The sequence below is a fragment of the Melospiza georgiana genome, chromosome 13 (assembly GCF_028018845.1).
Source record: "Melospiza georgiana isolate bMelGeo1 chromosome 13, bMelGeo1.pri, whole genome shotgun sequence".
Lineage (NCBI taxonomy): Eukaryota > Metazoa > Chordata > Aves > Passeriformes > Passerellidae > Melospiza > Melospiza georgiana.
This window is the reverse complement of record NC_080442.1, coordinates 9,004,317-9,021,225: the sequence shown is the minus strand read 5'-3', so window position 1 is coordinate 9,021,225 and position 16,909 is coordinate 9,004,317. Positions and strand designations below refer to the sequence as shown.

The window sequence follows — 16,909 nt, the reverse complement described above, 5'->3', positions numbered from 1 at the left end:
TTCGGGGTTTTGTTTGTTTGCTGTTTTTAGTACTGTACAGAGTTGTTCGAAACCCTTGTGTTTATGTGAGAGCCGTTCGTTCTCCGGCCGGGCGGGAGCGGCCGGTGCCGCTGAGGGGAGCGGCTTTCCCTCAGAGCGGGGCGGGGCTTTGAGAGCGCGGGAGCGGCGCCGCCACAGCGGCACCTGCGGGCCCGAGCGAGCGCTGCCGGGAGCGGAGCGCGGCTGCTCTGCGCTGCTCTGTGCGGGGCGCTGCAGGCACGCCGGGAGCGTGCGGAGGGGCAGCCGGGCACGGTGCGGGTCCCAGCCCGGCCCCGCGGTGCCGCTCCCCGTGCGGGTCATGTCCCCTCACGGCCGCGGGCGCGGCCCCTTTAAGAGGAGGCGCCCCCTTTGAGAGCAGCCCCGGCCGGGCAGCAGGCGGCCTGCGCGAGTGGCGCCCCGTGTAACGTCACTGCGAGGCGCCGGCGGGGCCGCGCTGCCGCCATGGCCGACATGGCGGATCTGTTCGGCAGCGACGCGGACTCGGAGCCGGAGCACAAAGGTGAGGGCGGCTTCTCGCGCTCTCTCTCTCCCTTCCTCCCTCCCTCCCTCCGCCCGGGTGCCCCCGCCGCGGGCTGCGCCGCCTGCCCCGCCTCTGCCCCGGCCCCCGAGCGCGGGGGCAGGGATGGAGGGAGGGAGCGGCGCGGAGCCGCGGGCCGGGCTCCGGTGCCTGCAGGGAAGGTTGTTCCGCCGCAGCCGAGTTCTGAAACAATGGAACACCTGGTTTACGTCCCTGACGTTTAAATAATTCTCGTACGCGTTTCTGTAAATTACTTTTCAAGGCAGGTGTCCTTTTATTTTCCTGTTGGAAACCTCGTTTACCAGCCTCGGCAGTGAGGAGTAGTTCCATTGTCATAAACCTCCCTGGGTGGATGACTTGGATTAAATGCAGAGTGACAGTTTTGGATTTGTAGGATCTTAAAAGCCGCGTCTATATAGTTACTTGTTCAAGCCCTCACTATTTCAGTTGTTACCTTCGTTTGTGTAATTCTTTATTCCATCTACAGTTTTAGAATCTTAGATCACAGCTTGTGGTTTGAAACTTTTTTGGCCATCAATCATTTTCCATTGTGCCTTTTGGCTGTGCTTTTATTAGCAGCCATTTTATTTCACTATTCTCGCTAACTCTGTTTATCTTGCTGGCCGTTCTCTGCAGGTTCGGTTGTGTGTTTGGGGTTTTTGTTAAAGCAGCGCACACACATCCTCAGAGGGGCATCCTGACTGCTGAAGGGTGGTGTTTGTTTTGCAGACTCCGATTCCGGCTCGGATTCCGATTCGGAGCAGGAGAACGCCGGCTCTGGGAGCAACGCCTCCGGCAGCGACAGCGACCAGGACGACGACAGGGAGGCGGTAAAACCCAGCAACAAGGAGCTGTTCGGGGATGACAGCGAGGACGAAGGGGCATCCCACCACTCCGGGAGTGACAACCACTCCGAGAGATCCTACAACCGCTCCGAGGGCTCGGGGCACGAGGACAACGAGCAGTCGGACGGGGAGCAGCACAGCGCGTCCGAGGCCGCGCACGACGACGACGAGCACGGCTCCGAGGAGGGCAGCCATCGCTCCGAGGGAGACGGCTCCGAGAAAGCACACTCCGAGGACGAGAAGTGGGGCAAGGAGGACAAAAGCGATCAGTCGGATGATGAGGAGAGGCAGCAGAACTCTGACGATGAGGAGAGACAGCAGAACTCTGACGATGAGGAGAAGGTGCAGAACTCGGATGAAGATGAAAGGCCACAGGTGTCTGATGATGAGGAAAGACTGCAGAACTCAGATGAAGAGAAAATGCAGAACTCTGATGATGAGGAAAGGCCACAGGCCTCAGATGAGGAGAAGATGCAGAACTCTGACGATGATGAAAGGGCCCAGCGGTCTGAGGAGGAGAAAATGCAGAACTCTGATGATGAGGAAAGGGCCCAGCACTCTGATGAGGAGGAGCAAGAGCACAAATCTGGTAGGAATGAATACAGAAATAATGATTTGCTGCTGTTTTGGTCTCTCTTTGTTTATATCTCTCTTTTTGTTCACATTGGCCTGAAAAGATTGAAACTTCAATGTAAGGGCATTGATTTCATAGTTTTTAACTGTAGTCATCTTTGCAATTATTTTTGATGCAGCACTTTCAGAGCTTATTAATAGAGAGGAATTTTTAAATTTGTGGATGAAAATTTTTACTTTGCTGAGAATAACTCTGCTCCTTAGAGTCTGCAAGGGGCAGTGACAGCGAGGATGAGGTTCTGCGAATGAAGAGGAAGAAACCAATTGCATCAGATTCAGAAGCAGAGAGTGACACAGAGGGGCAGAAAGGTAAATGCTGAGGGGGTTTGTGGGGTTTTGGGTCCTTTCATCCTCCTCTTGAGCCTGCCATTCATCAGCTACAGGCCTTGATAGAATTGGTAGTGTTTGCTGCACGGTGCCATGGAAATAACCAAACAGACATCAGGAATTCTGTGTGGGATGCACGTGCTGATCCTCTCCACATAGCTCTGTCAAGTTTTCTCTTCCGCAAATATTCTTTCATCCATTGTTACTGAAAGATATGAAAAATGGTTCCTGTAATCAGAGCAGAGAACCTGTGCTATGATTTGTGGTGATTTAGCTGGCTGGTGAAGAGGTGCTTATTTTCTGAGAAGTAAAACCTCCAAAATGCATAATGAAATTTCTTTACATCTGTTCAGTTACGTGAATAAGGATTATCTTATACTCTTCTGTTGCCAACTTGATTTCCTTGTTTGATAAATAAATCTTGCATTACAGCTGCATGTGCATATATATGTGTGGTTTAAAATTGTAATTTTTCTGCTGAAGAGCATGCAGATGTCATGGACCTGTTTGGAGGTGCTGATGACATTTCCTCGGGGAGTGATGGAGAAGACAAGCCACCAACCCCAGGACAGCCCATTGTGAGTAGATTTGACCTTTGAGATAGTTAACATGCCATTGCACTCTGAAATGCAGAACACCAATTGAATTGGGTAACATTCTAGTGGAAAAAAAAGAGTTGTGGCGTTTAGTAGCATTGCAGATAATTTTGTCCCAGCTGGAAGAATTATTAAAATTTTATACATTACAATATCAGATTTAATCTGCCTTCTCCCATCCCTGCTTCACTTTTTGAACTCTAAAAAAAATTTTAAAAATAGTTTGATTGCCACCAAATAAAATACAAAGCCATAGCTGTCTTTGGTACCTTATTGCAGCAATTTGGCAAAATACTTTTGGTTTTATGATAATTTTTCATCTTTTATTGATAATAGATAAAAATAACTCTTCTTTAATCTGGTAGAAAGTATCCCCCAGTCTCCAGTGCTCAGCCAACTCTGTTGGCTCCTTTGCTGTTTTTTATTGTCTTTGGTCTCTTGAGTTTGCACTGGTGCTTGAAGTCACTTAAAGTGCCACATGACAATGCTGAGTTGAATTCCTTTCAATGAAAATGCCTGAATTCTTTTATCCAAATCTTCCTGACCTCTCTGTGCCTATGAATGACTTTTCTTTAAGCAAAATGTAATTACTAGAGCAGCAGTAGCCAGATAGATTTTTTCACTTATTCTCCTGTTCTTTTTTGTCACCAGGATGAGAATGGGCTGAGTCAAGAGCAGCAGGAAGAAGAGCCTATTCCAGAGACCAGAATAGAAGTAGAAATACCAAAAGTAAACACAGACTTGGGTAATGATTTGTATTTTGTGAAGCTGCCCAACTTCCTCAGTGTGGAGCCCAGGTAATTGCACATTAAATACAGGATTGATAAAGTCTTTTAGTGTTTTTGTTTAGTGTGTGTTTACCCTATTTAAAGTTGTTGACATTAAGATGCAATTTTTGGTTGTGATTAGTTAATAATAATGGCTGTTGTTTTCTAATCAGGTAATTTTATTATGAAGGTAGGTTTCAGCTTGATTGAATAACTTACTGTCTGTAAAAAGCAGACAAAAATGTGGTTTATTTGAAAGCACATGCTATCAGTTGAATTGTAAGCACAAGTTTAGGCTCTCAGAGATGTGAAAGGTGAATGTACTGACCCTTATGCAATTTCCAGTGATTAAAAACATAATTTTGAATTTCAGAATAAGGCCTTTTTTATTCCTGTATATTAAATGTACTATTTATGAAGAGGCTGGTTACTTGGATTAATTTTCTTGGAAGGATAATGTGTTGTAAAATTTGTTGCAGACCTTTTGATCCCCAGTATTATGAAGATGAATTTGAAGATGAGGAGATGCTTGATGAAGAAGGTAGAACTAGGTTAAAACTCAAGGTATAGTATTAATTTTCCTTTGTCTTTTACACTCACCTAGGCACTTTCCTTCATAGTCTATTTCACATCTTTTGGAATGATGTTTTGAGTTTTCAGATTATGAAAGTGTGGGCACTGAGCAAAGTTGATCTATTGTAATAAATTTTTAAAAAGGTTGATAGCTGCATTTCACTTACAAAAGCAATACTTTTCACCTTTATTGCTTTGCATTGTGCCACAAATTATCAAGCCTTTCTAACTGAAATTCTTGACCTATATAGAGTGTATTTTACTACAGTAATCCTTAGCAGCTAGAAAAACTGTTTTGTTTTTTCCCCTACAGGTAGAAAACACAATACGATGGCGGATGCGACGAGATGAGGAAGGGAATGAGATCAGAGAAAGTAATGCAAGGATAGTTAAATGGTCAGATGGAAGGTTAGTTTGCACCCTTTGTTACTGAAGTAATGCAGTTCTTCTTGCACTGACATGCAAAATTGGAAGGTCAGCAAACTCTGACATCAGTTCTGCACAGTACAAATTATTTTAGTCTCAGTGCTTTGAAAAGTTTATGCTCTGCATAGTTTAGGTTGAAATATAATTATTGGCTAGATATCAAAAGGAAACATGAATGCTTTCTCCATTTAGAAATGAGGCAAAAAAATAGACTGCAGTGGCTTTATCAAGTAACTGATGTGGGAATCTCTTTTAAGCATGTCCCTCCACTTGGGCAATGAGGTCTTTGACGTGTACAAGGCGCCGCTACAAGGGGACCACAATCATTTGTTCATCAGACAAGGGACAGGCCTGCAAGGACAGGCTGTGTTCAAGACCAAGTTAACCTTCAGGTAAACTGCTGTTCCATATCAAATGTTGATACTGTTTTTGAAATTAAGTGTTGTTAATAGTATATAAGGATTAGATATACGAGTTTGTAAAGCTTCAGAGCTTTACTGGTTAGTAAGAATGTGCTGTTTTCCAAACTCAGTTTTTCAGTAAGATTTATCCTACATTAGGTGTTTAAGTTGGGAATGTTACTGTGCCGTCTCCTGCAGGCTACATACAAGTGTTTTGTATACATGTTTTAATTTTCATTTTTGCATGTAAGTCCTCATTTGAGTCAGAAAAAATATTAACTATTCCCTGAAATTAATATTTTGTCTGAGGTACAATTACTATCAAGATGGCAATTGCTTCTTGAGATATTGATGTGAACTGTGAGGAGGATATATCTTTAGGTAATAAGGGTCAAAGGTTGTAGGATTCTAGCATCATTAAGGGTAAAAAAGGCCTTAGAGATCTTTGAGTCCAACTGTTAATGGCTGGACTGTGATTTTACTGAGAGAAGACTTGCTGTCTCCAGTTGCTATTACAGTACACATAAATCCTTTTTGAAAAGGGTTGATGCTTTTACTTTTGTGCAGATGAATCTCTGAATTCTCAAGTGCTGGTCCTACCATTGTCTTTTGAGAATGGATATATTCCTTAAAGAAGTTTTTAACCCCTAGCAATTTTTTACCAGGCCACACTCTACAGACAGTGCCACTCACAGGAAGATGACTCTGTCTCTGGCAGACAGATGTTCAAAGACCCAGAAAATTCGTATTTTGCCAATGGCAGGCCGTGATCCGGAGTCTCAGCGCACAGAAATGATCAAGGTATTGTGGCATGGTGATCTGCTGGTTTAATCTTAATTAACACAACTGTAATAGAGTTGTGAATTTTGAATATTTTTGAATGTTTTATGATTCATGAAAAACAGTAATGTTTTGGTGTTTTAAGCAAGAATTCCAAGCCATGAGTGTGGCTTCCTTAACCTGGCAGATGACAAAACGAGAATATTTGCAGCCTTTACCTGCTGTGTAAAAAGCTACAGTAGGATATGAGAACAATGATGCTGCAGGTGCTCTTGAGGTGGTTTGGGGTTTTTTATCCCTGAGTTCATTGCTTGTGGTGTGCTTGGGCAGAAAGAAGAGGAGAGGCTGAGGGCTTCCATCCGCAGGGAGTCGCAGCAGCGGCGCATGCGGGAGAAGCAGCACCAGCGCGGGCTGAGCGCCAGCTACCTGGAGCCCGACCGCTACGACGAGGAGGACGAGGGGGATGATGCAATCAGTCTGGCAGCTATCAAAAACAGATACAAGGGTGGCATCAGAGGTAATCATAAACCTTAACAGCATGTCATTAAGGCCTGTGTGATTCAGGCAGGGTAATTGCACAGGACAGCCTTGGTGAGATAGGATTTTGCCAGTTCATTCAGTATGTGAAGAGATGTCAATTCAGTTTGTGTAAGTTTATTTTGTTTACTCTGGACTTAGCTTCAGCAAACATTTCGTGGCACTAAATATAAGACATTTTTAATATTCTGTCTTCCACACCAGTTTCAGATAAACATATTTGGCTTTTTATTTTTTTCTGGAATGTGCAGAGGAACGTGCTAGAATCTACTCTTCTGACAGTGATGAAGGCTCAGATGAAGATAAAACCCAAAGACTACTCAAGGCTAAGAAACTTAATAGTGATGAGGTAAGAGAAGGACTTTGTTCTTAAGCTGCTCATTTTTAATGAGGAACATTTCCTTCACTAAATCTAGTGTTTAAACTTGGGACTTCTGTGGTTTCATTTACGCCGTGATGAATGATTTATGTGACTTGACATGCTTTCCATGGTAATTAATCACCAATTTCTTATGCACTGCATTAGTTCACAGACCTGAGTGATTCCCAAAGGAGGACACTATTGTTATTGCTGATTTAAAGATGGAAAAATTTATGCAGTTATGTAAAATGAATATACCAAAATTATTCAAGGAGTAATATTGGAGTCTTAGTGCAGTGTTACCTAAGTTACGTGGTCCTCTCCTGTTTATTATGGAAATAGTGGAAGCATTTTCACATAATATTTCTGCTCTTTTCAAATAGAAGAGTTAAAAAAACTGAGTTAAAAAGACGTCTTGTCTATTGCTAAACATACATTTGCCATCACCCCAGGATTGTATGAAACATTGGGCCCTGATCATATTAACTGTTAGCTACAGCAGTAGTGTTGTTTCCTAATCTAAAATGGTGTTTTATTGGTTTGTAATTTATGACTGCTGGGTCTTTATTAAATGAGTTTTTGTGAACATTGCATTTGAGGTTTAGTTCAAGTCTGTCACTGCTGATACAGCCCTGCAGTGTTACACAAGGAGTAAGCTGCTCTCATTTTCATTTCTGTGCTGTGTTTCCTGTAAAGTCCCTGGGAGGCCTCACTCCCCAGCCCCTTGGGTATTTTCTGTGTGCTGAATGCAGGTTCTTGGCGCTCTTACAGAGTCAGCTGAGTTACTTGCACTAGCTGGCATTGTAATGTCAAGTGGAATTAGTAAAAATTAGTTTAGTCTTCTAAAGACATAGACTCCTGGCTTTTTATTATACATCAGAAAAATGTAATATATCAGAGCATATAACCATATGCCATAGTAAGCCATGTAGACAAAACTGTAATTTTGTGAACCCTGTGAGCATTTGTTGGTAGAAATTGAATTGTTTATTTTTAAGACTCTTACTAGATGTGTTAGTTCATGATACAGCAATGTGAGGACTTGTCAGTCCCCTTCTCTCAGAAGAAAAGGTCCAATCAGCAGCATTTCTCTGCAGCTTGAGGAGCAGCAGCCTCCATTTTAGAGTGTCTGGAAGGTGATGCTCCTCTGGGGCCTCGGAGTGGAGCTGCAGTGCCACAGAGAGCCCGGCGGTGCTCCAGTTCCTGTGCTCCGTGCACACCCACAGGGGGAGTGTGTGCTCAGTGCAAACCCACACGCGGGGAGCTCTGGCTTCCTCTACACTCCCTTGCTTTCACCTGCTGCCAGTCAGCAGCACAGCACAAATCTTGGTGCTGATAGCAATTTGTTACCATTACTGCAAGTGTCAGTCTGTTATTAATAATGTAGTTTATCACCACACAGCAAGTAGTTTCACTGTTGCTGCAGTTAATGGGGATATTCTGCTGCACAGGAAGATGACTCACTGAACAATAGCCCAGCTAGATTACAAGAGAATGTTTGTTCTGAGGAAGAAGTTATCACTGAGATTCCCACCCCTGTTAATTTCTGTTTTCCCTGCTTAAAATTCCTTCAAAACTGCGATTCTCCCACTACTGAACACCCTCATATAGAATCAAATACTCTGGATAAATAATTGATCCTTGGAGTTCTGAAACACTATAGTTCTAGAACTTAGTCTTTCCTCCTTAAAATCCAAGCAAGTTGCCTAAAAAAAAAAAAATGAAAAACCAAACCCACACTTCCAAACCCAGCAAATGGAAAAAGGGATGAGGTTACTTAGGCCTGAGAGTATTTTTAAAGATGCACTTCTTTTTCAACAATAGTTGAGTTACCACTTGTTCCTCGTGTCACTAAGGATGAGTTTTGCATGAACAACTTGTGATTTGAAATGTTGTTTTGAAGGATGATTCAAACTGAGCTGGTGGAAATGTACATGGAGCAAAAATCAACCTTTTGGCTCCATGACCTAAAAACTGAAGATCAGCCCTATAAAAGTCTTTATGGTATTGCTTGTAAGCAGGTAATTAACTCAGTGATTTGAGTTCCTTTGACCAGCTCTTTGCAGCCTCATAAACTATAAACTGTTACATTTCTTGGACTGTTGATTCTGAGTGCCAGTGACTCCTCCTGATTTTTTTTCTTTATGCCAGAGAGCAGTTAGTTTAGTTTTGTCTTTCTGATGAGCAAAATGCCTGCCCACTTCCTGAATTCCTTCTTTGCTTCAGTAGCTCTGATTCAGATTATATAGGTATAAATAGTTTTCAGCAAAGCTGCAGGGGCTGCCTGAAGGGAATGTGTCTGTGTGCTGGAGAATCACTGCTCATGAGGGCTGCTGGCAGTGCCCTCACATGCTGTAAATGCAGAGAATGCAGAGAGAGGCTCTGTGCGTGCCCTGCTCAGGCAGAGCAGGTGTGGATGCAGGGCCAGCAAGGGGATGGACCCTCCTGCTCTGGGGTGTGACACTTGGAGCAGCCACTCAGTTCTGAGGGTCAGGACTGGCACAGAACCAGCCCTGCTTCATGTAGCACAGAATGGAAAAACTAGAGCTAGGAATTGTGCTTTCCTTACAAGAAAGACTTTGAGGTGGTGGCTTATTTTTGTCCTTTTTTTGCCTTTAGGAAGGTGAACCTTCTGGAAAGAGAAAAGCAGATGATGATGATAAAGCAAGTAAGAAGCCTAAGAAATACGTGATCAGTGATGAAGAGGAGGAGGATGATGATTAATATTAAGGAAGCGCAGCAGTTGATTTTTTTTTGTTGTTGTTTTTTCTATATATATGTTTATATATATTGTACAGTTCTGTTAGAGTACAGATGTAAGTAACCATAAGGGGCTTATTTTGATAAAGGAAAATTCCTAAGTCTGCGTTTCTGGTGTGAATAAAGTTTTTTTGACTTCCTTTGACTCTTGAGAGTTTTGTCTCATTGCAGCAAATGTTGCACCAGGGATCATCACAGTGCTGATTTTAATCTTGCACAGTGCATTTGAGTTTTGAGAACTGTAGTAGCTGGTTACCAAGTAAATTGGTCGTTAACTTAGTGAGTTCATTAGGAGAAGCCATGCTAATCTCTGTGGAATGCTTCAATGAGAAGTTTGCCCAACAAGGGTATGATGCTAGAGCTTGCTAAGAGCACACAGTGGTACAGTACAACTCTCTTTCTTCCCTAGATATTCCTTATTTCCTGTTTACTGGACAGTACATTGCTATGCTGGTATAATTTGCTGACTGAAAATATTTCTTGCCATGTTTGAGTAAATCATTTTGACTGCATGAACTTCACAGTTAACTGGTCACATAAGGCATTTATTTTTCATGCATTCAAGTCCAGAATTAATATCTGCATCTTGTCAGAGTAGTAATAATAATAATAACAACAATAATAATAGTCATATGCTAGTGATATAATGTCAGAGTAAAAGCACTTGTTTCAACAAAACTGACATTTCTGCCAGCAGAGCTGGAAGTCTCCTTTAAAAGGTGAAATGAATCACAGTGCAAAAAATGCAACATGACAATTGTGTCAGAGAATCCCATGTAATTCTTACGGTGCCATTTCCCCTTGTTCTGGTAGGTTTTATAAATGGTTTTGTTTAACTGGGACGTCACTGGAGGAGAATGTTCTAGACAGAACCATTGCTGTGTTTACACTTTGTTATTTGACAATATAATACCAGCTGTAAAAGAGTAGAAGAAATTGCTGAACTTCTCCACTCTTTCTTTCAGAGATGAAACAGCACGTGCAGTTTTTCTCACTGATGAGAGAGCATTTATATGTTATCTGTGCAGCTCTTTTGGCTGATTTCTCACATAGTCCTGCAGGCCTGAATGTGATTTGAAGTTGAGAAAGCAGAAGTAGCTAACTCCCCTACAAATAAGTAGGGGAGTGGTGCTGTGCAGTTTACGATGTGGATTTGTGTTACATAAGCTGAAATAAAGTAGCTGGTAGTTATTGAAGAGGGACTGGTCCCCATCTCTCTCCTGCCAAACTGAATTTGGCTTTTTTTCTAAAACAGAAGGGAGAAAGTGCCTCAGTGAGCGTTCTGTTTGTGACATTCCCTGGCTCTTTGAGCTTTCAACCTGGACATCTTGCTTTTCTCACCTTTAGCTAGGATAGTTGTTTTCCACAGTACTCTGCCTCCATTCCTGTCTGGAGGGCACAGGAGTGTTCTGGCTGCAGAGCACAGAGCTGTGCATGTGTTAGTGCATTCTGCTGAGCAGCTGACTGCAGTGCAGACTGCGAGTAAGAAAAGGTGAAAAATTTCATCTTGGAAGTCTGAGTGCCTGAGAAACTCTTCTTTTTTTATACTTAAATACTTAACTCTTCTTTTTTTATACTTAAATACTGATCTGAGAGTTTCTGTGCCCCTTTAATGTGCAGATAAAGTCCCCAGCTGCTGGAATTTTGACCCTGTAATCCTCTTAGTTTAGACCTCTGCTGGGAGAGTGGTTCCTTACATGAGGTTACCTGCTCTCCACTGGTAACCTCCTCAGGAAGAAGCCAGCTGTTTAGGAAGGGACTCATTCTATATGGAAGTGACATGCTGTAGTTTCACATAAAAGCCTCCCAGATACCTCTGAAACAACAAATTTGGCATATGGAAACACAGCATCATTTCACTGGTAATGTGTTTACTTTTATAACAGTTTAATGGAAATGCTGGCTATTTTTATTTTTACTACACTCCTAAGAGTGAAAATGTTTTAATCACTTTCGTAAGTTTGATGCTGACTAAGCCTTTACTAAGTAAGTGGTCCACTTTAGCTTCCAAAAATGAGGCTTTTTGTGGATTACAAAGATGAAAAGAAGTCATTTTTTACACTGTCGTCTTTTGTAAATTGCTCTTTTAAAGTCTTATTTAAATGTGGACTTGAAGAAAGTGTTTTCTCAGCTTAAATTGGTTTAACAATCATCTTGTAATTAAAGTCACTTGAATGAACTTAGCCTTATCCCCAGTGTTATTTCAGTTGTGGGTCTAATGTATGGTTTCATTTAACTCGAAGACAGCTTTTGCTGTCCCTTTTCCCAGCCTCCCAGCCTGCCTGTTGATGCAATGAGGTTCATAAAGCCTGTTTTAGTGCCTGGTGAGTACTTGTGGTGGCTGGGTAAAGGATTCAGGTGTGCTGCAGGGTGTCAAGAGAGCTCAGCCCTGACCTCTCCCTGCCTGAGTGGGCACTGCTGTGGAAGCAAAATATCCCTGCAAGGTAGGAGGGGGGCAGACTCCCTGAGGAAATGAGTTTTCTCCTTCCTAAGTAGGATGTGCAAATGAAGCTTTCTTGGGAAGAAAGACAAGTATCTCCAGTGGAAAGTACAGGAATTTATTACTGGATGTTCTGTAAAGTTATCAGCACAAAATGCTCTTTATTTCAGCACTCAGTGCAGTGTGCAGTTACAGGCTGTGCCTGCTCTGTCTGTGTCATTTCAGGTCTGCACTGAAACCTTTCCAGAAATTTTCCAAACAAGCCAGGAAGCAGCAGCACAGCTGCACAGGGCAGGGTGGAGTAGGGCCTGGCAGAGCCAGGGCTGTCGCAGGGAGCAAGCCCTGGCACTGGGATGTCCTGGGAGTTTGTGCAGCCTTCAGGTCAGGGAAGAGCAGCCCATAGGCATTGCTACCCGCTGACCCAAAGCATTCCATCATGGAATTACATCTTCAAATAAACCCAAGGGCACTTCCTCCTCTTGCAGTGATGAATAGTGGGAATATATAAGGAATATGTTGACTTTTATCTTGACAGGCAGCTAATTTGATCTGGCTGCCCTTACTGTAGACATGCTGGGTAGGATGTTGCTGTGAATAAAAGTGGTTGCTGGGTATTAAAATAGCCACATCTAATTTTAAATATCCTTAATTCCAGTAGGATGAAAAATAGATGGGGCAGGGGAATGAATATTCAAGATATCAGGTGTTGTCCTGCAGTGACTGAATGAGCTCCAGAGTTTTCTGCAGCTCTAACTAACCCTGTTCTTATCACAGAGGTAACATCTGTGCATCTGTTTAGGTTATTTATGGTGCTTGTCTGGTTGATAATTAGGTTTGTGTCTGCTGTGACTGGTTAGGTAATGTTTTCCCAGGATCTCCACTTGCAAACGGCTGGGTTTGCTTTAGAGTTACAGTGCTGTGGGAGCTCCTTCAGCAGGGCTCCTTCCTGCCTCAGCTCAGCCCTCTGCACTGTGCTCTCCCATCTCCTCGGGGGCTGCAGTTTCTTCTGGAAGCAGTGGGTTCAAAGCTGCCCTGGGTGGAGGTTTTTCTGTTGTGAGCTGAGTGACTGATGTGCTGTTTTCACAGTAGTGTCAGGACACGAGGAATTAAGAGCACAGATGTGGAAGTTTCACACCTGAGCCCTTGTTGAGACCCTTGTTGGCACTGAGCTCTGGGAAGCTCCTCAGAACAGGTCCTTGCTTCAGAATTGCTTCAGATTTATTATTTTATGATATATAAAATATTAAAAGAAAATGATATATTAAAACTATACTAAAAGAATAGAAGAAAGGATTTCATCAGAAAGCTAGAAAAGAAAGAAAAAGAATGATAATAAAACCTTGTGACTGCTCACAGCCTCGACACAGGTGGCTGTCATTGGTCATCAAGTAAAAACAATTTCACATGCTGGGTAAACAGTTCTCTAAATCACATTCTAAAGCAGCAAAACATGGAGAAACTGAAGATTTGCAGCTTCTCAGAAGAAAAAATCCTAACAAAAAGATTTTTCATAAAATATGTCCATGACATGTGAGTGAGTCAAAATTCATTCCCTCGTAAGGAGGGATTGGTTTTTATGAATACCATTCCCAGGTTTTTTTCACATATATCAATATATATATATATACATATCTTATTTTTTTTATATATATATATATGGAATGTGTATTTTCCACATCTCATGTCTCTCATGGTCAAAACTTCCTTTAAATCTACAGATGAAAATACATACTGGACATGATTGCAAAGTGACCACATTTAAACTGAGAACATTTCACTAATCTGTGGATATGTTACCCTTTTGCAAATCCTGTTTGATCTCTCAGAAATAAATAGGATTATTCTGGCTCTCAGACTTTCTCAAACACTGAACTTGAGTAGCTGCTGGCATACAGCAGGCAGCACCACATATGTGGTTTTCTGTTGAAGATTTATTCCTGCCACAGCACAAATTGCTAGATACTGGGGAAATAATTTCTGAATGCTGCACTGCCAGTTTGATACTTGAGTCACTTTGTAATTTGGCCCTTTGCTTGGACATCAGGGCTGCTGTTTTCCTCAGTTATTTACTGCCTCTGCTCCTGTTTTTTCTTGGGACAGCTTTCCCTTCAGTTAGCCAGCAAAATTTTTTGAGTAAGCTGGATTATCTGAGATTTTTCAAGCCATTTAAATGTCCTTAATACATGTGCAGTGACATTTATTAGGGGCATTCTGGATTTCCTTGATGGGAATTACATAAATGTGCAAAGCATTGTGACTGCAGAGTGTTCTTACCAACACTTACACCTCTGCACAGGTCCCACACTGTGTAGAGCAGCATTTTAAAGTTTGATTTCTGGTCTGAGGTTACTTGCCAGAGATCCAGACTTGCTGGAAGGCTGGGAAGAGGCTTCTGCTGGAAAAGCAGATGAGCTCATGCTCATCTGTTAGGAATTGAGGCTGTGGGTTGGCAAAGGTTGGGAGTGCTGACCTGGGTGTTTGGGACAGTTCACAGTTTGGGTACAGCCCTGGGTATGACAGCACTTTACATCTGACACTTTCCTGCACAAAATACAATTCCCAGAGAAGCTGGAAGGAACCTTGTTTAGGGAAAGAAATTATTTTGACTGTCAAGGGCTCCTTTTGAGCCTCTCTTCACCTCTGTTTTTGTTTCTCTTCTTGCCTTCCTTTCACAATTTATTAAATCTCTTCAGGCTTCCCTGGGCCAGACAGGTTTCTGCTGTTACACAACATCATCCAAGGTGTGCTGGCAGATCAGCTCTGTTGCCAGGGGTCTGGGAATGACATCTCCAGCTTTTTGACACAGTCTAGTGTCACACTTGAGTGACACTTTGTGTATTGCATGCTGGTGTATTGCATGCTGTGGAGCTGAACTCAGGGCAAACTTTTATTTTTCCCAGCAGCCTGTTACTATAAAATTTTAAAAGAGTATATTGCCTTTCCAAAGTTATTAGAGATTTTAGGTAGATTGGCTCTTCAAAAGACTTTGATCTTGAACAAGCCCAGCTTTTAGCTTCTTCTTACACCACGTCATTTCCAAAACACAAAAAGCTTTAAGATTAAAGGAAACCTGAAATTAAATAGAGGGGGAAAGCCTTGTTTTGGAAGCAGGGAGGGGGCAGAACTCGCTGTGCAGGTGTTTGATCTCACAGAGGGGCTCTGCTGGGTCAAGGGTTGGTTTTCTGGGTCTGAATGAGTGTGCAGCTGCCTTCTGCAGCACCCAGGGCCAGAGCCTGCAGAGGGGCTGCAGCCAAGGCTCACACAGGCAGAATGTTATTCCTTGCACTTCAGAAAATGTGGCAATTAAAGAAGAGTGGGCTCACAAATAAAGAAAAAAAAAAAAACCCAGGCATGCCCTGGCTTTCTCTAAACACCTAATTACACAGAAGTACACAAGTTGTCTGCCAGAAGGATGTGTTTTTCAAGTCATTATTCCAGATGGTTCTTTCCAAGCCATATAAATATATGTGGTTTAAAACTGGCAACAAGGAAGGCTATAAAATAAACTGAAAATCTGCATTAAAGGAAAAAAAAAAAAGGAAAAAGAGGAATACATACTAATGCAATTTAGGCTGAAAAAAAAAAAGAAGTCTGTGTTCAGCAAGGAAGGAAGGTGTGAGGTCTGTGCCTGTGCCCTGAGCTCGGGCAGGAGTGGAGCAGCCCCAGGCAGCTCCTGCTGGGCCCTGCTGGGTCAGGAGCTGCTGCAGAGCCCGAGCAGCTCCAGCAGGGCCTGCCTCCATCACCCACAGCCCCATCCTCACCCCAGGCTGTGCTCACCTGGGCTGCTGCTCCTGCTCTGCTTTGGCTGCTGCCTGAGCTGTGGTGTGCTCAGCCTTTCTCAGGCCAGGTGTAATTCTATCCTGCTCCTTTATGGGAAGGGTCCTGTGACCCTTCCCATAGCTGGGTTTGGCTTTGGGCCATGGTGTGGCATGGCAGCTTGCCTTACAAACCCTGTAAAGGTTTACAAAGCAGGAAAATGTGTGCTGAGATGTAGAGAGTAGCAAATCTCTAGAGCCAGAACTCTGCAGTACTGAGTGCCTTGGTCACTGGGTTCTTGGCACAAAACGCCAGTGGGTTTAAGTTCATAGAAAAATGGGTTTGCACATGGACCTCTGTCCTCTGAGACAGGGTAAACTCGAGTAAGCTTTTCTGACAGATTTTAACCTGTGATTTCACAGTGCTGATTGTGCTGTTTAGCTGTTTCCAGTTTCCCAGAGGTTTTCTGAACTCACCTTTTGCTATGGCTTCAATCTGGACATTTTCTGTTTTGTAAACAAGGCAGGGCTGCAATTTACACAGCTGCTTTTTGAGCATTTCCTAAATGTGGTGGCATCTCTGTCGTTCAGTTGTGGACCACCAAGCACTTGCCAGCTCCCATTTGCTCAGAGCCCTGGGTTATTCCTCCTTCTGGAAGAAAAAAAGGCGCCTTTAGGCCTTACAGCTGGAAGTTCTGTTGTCTGTCTCTATGTGGGGAGTCTGTTTTGTGAAGATGAAGGAAGGCTGCACATTGCATGAGGTCATTTGGAGGTGGAAGATGAAATATCCTTGTGCTTTAGTGACCTTGATAATGCCCTGGCAGAGCTTTGATGTGCAAAGCTGAGATTGCTGCTTTGGGCCAGCTGTAACCAGTTCATGTTGCTGTTTGTCAGTTTGAGGGTTTCAGAAGGGAACAGGACAGATTAGGAGAGAGCAGCACAGAAAACTCTTGTCACTGGGCAGCTTTCTGGTTCTTGTGACTGGTTTCCATAGCAGGGAATAGGCAGCTTTGGTTAAACCTGTTACGTGTGACTCTGTTGTGCTCCAGAAGGATTCCTGCAGCACTGAGCAGTGTCAGACCTCCTGTGCCAGAGGGAGTGGGTGCTGTGCCAGGCTGTTTGTGCACAGAGGAGCTGCTCTGGCAGCTCAAG

The 16,909-nt window shown here is 43.2% G+C and overlaps 1 protein-coding gene across 2 annotated transcripts; it reads left to right on the top strand.

The window, feature by feature from the left end:
- Positions 1–454: 454 nt before the first annotated feature.
- LEO1 (LEO1 homolog, Paf1/RNA polymerase II complex component) lies at positions 455–9,705 on the top strand. 2 transcript variants are annotated; one of them, XM_058033753.1, is made up of 12 exons: positions 455–538; positions 1,286–1,990; positions 2,239–2,343; positions 2,845–2,939; positions 3,609–3,754; positions 4,204–4,288; positions 4,611–4,705; positions 4,981–5,115; positions 5,790–5,925; positions 6,235–6,421; positions 6,693–6,790; positions 9,422–9,705. In XM_058033753.1, the coding sequence occupies exons 1-12, from the start codon at positions 481–483 to the stop codon at positions 9,524–9,526; spliced, it is 1,950 nt and encodes a 649-aa protein (XP_057889736.1). In that variant the 5' UTR covers positions 455–480; the 3' UTR covers positions 9,527–9,705. The 2 variants fall into 2 exon arrangements, with proteins under 2 accessions (XP_057889736.1, XP_057889735.1); XM_058033752.1 differs by having other exon boundaries at positions 2,236–2,343.
- Positions 9,706–16,909: the final 7,204 nt, after the last annotated feature.

Excerpts from the sequence above, each read along its gene's own strand:
- LEO1 (XM_058033752.1), top strand. The coding sequence starts at position 481 with ATGGCCGACATGGCGGATCTGTTCGGCAGCGACGCGGACTCGGAGCCG. Across the intron at positions 4,289-4,610 it reads GAACTAGGTTAAAACTCAAG|GTAGAAAACACAATACGATG; the intron begins GTATAGTATTAA and ends TTTCCCCTACAG. Across the intron at positions 5,116-5,789 it reads AAGACCAAGTTAACCTTCAG|GCCACACTCTACAGACAGTG; the intron begins GTAAACTGCTGT and ends ATTTTTTACCAG.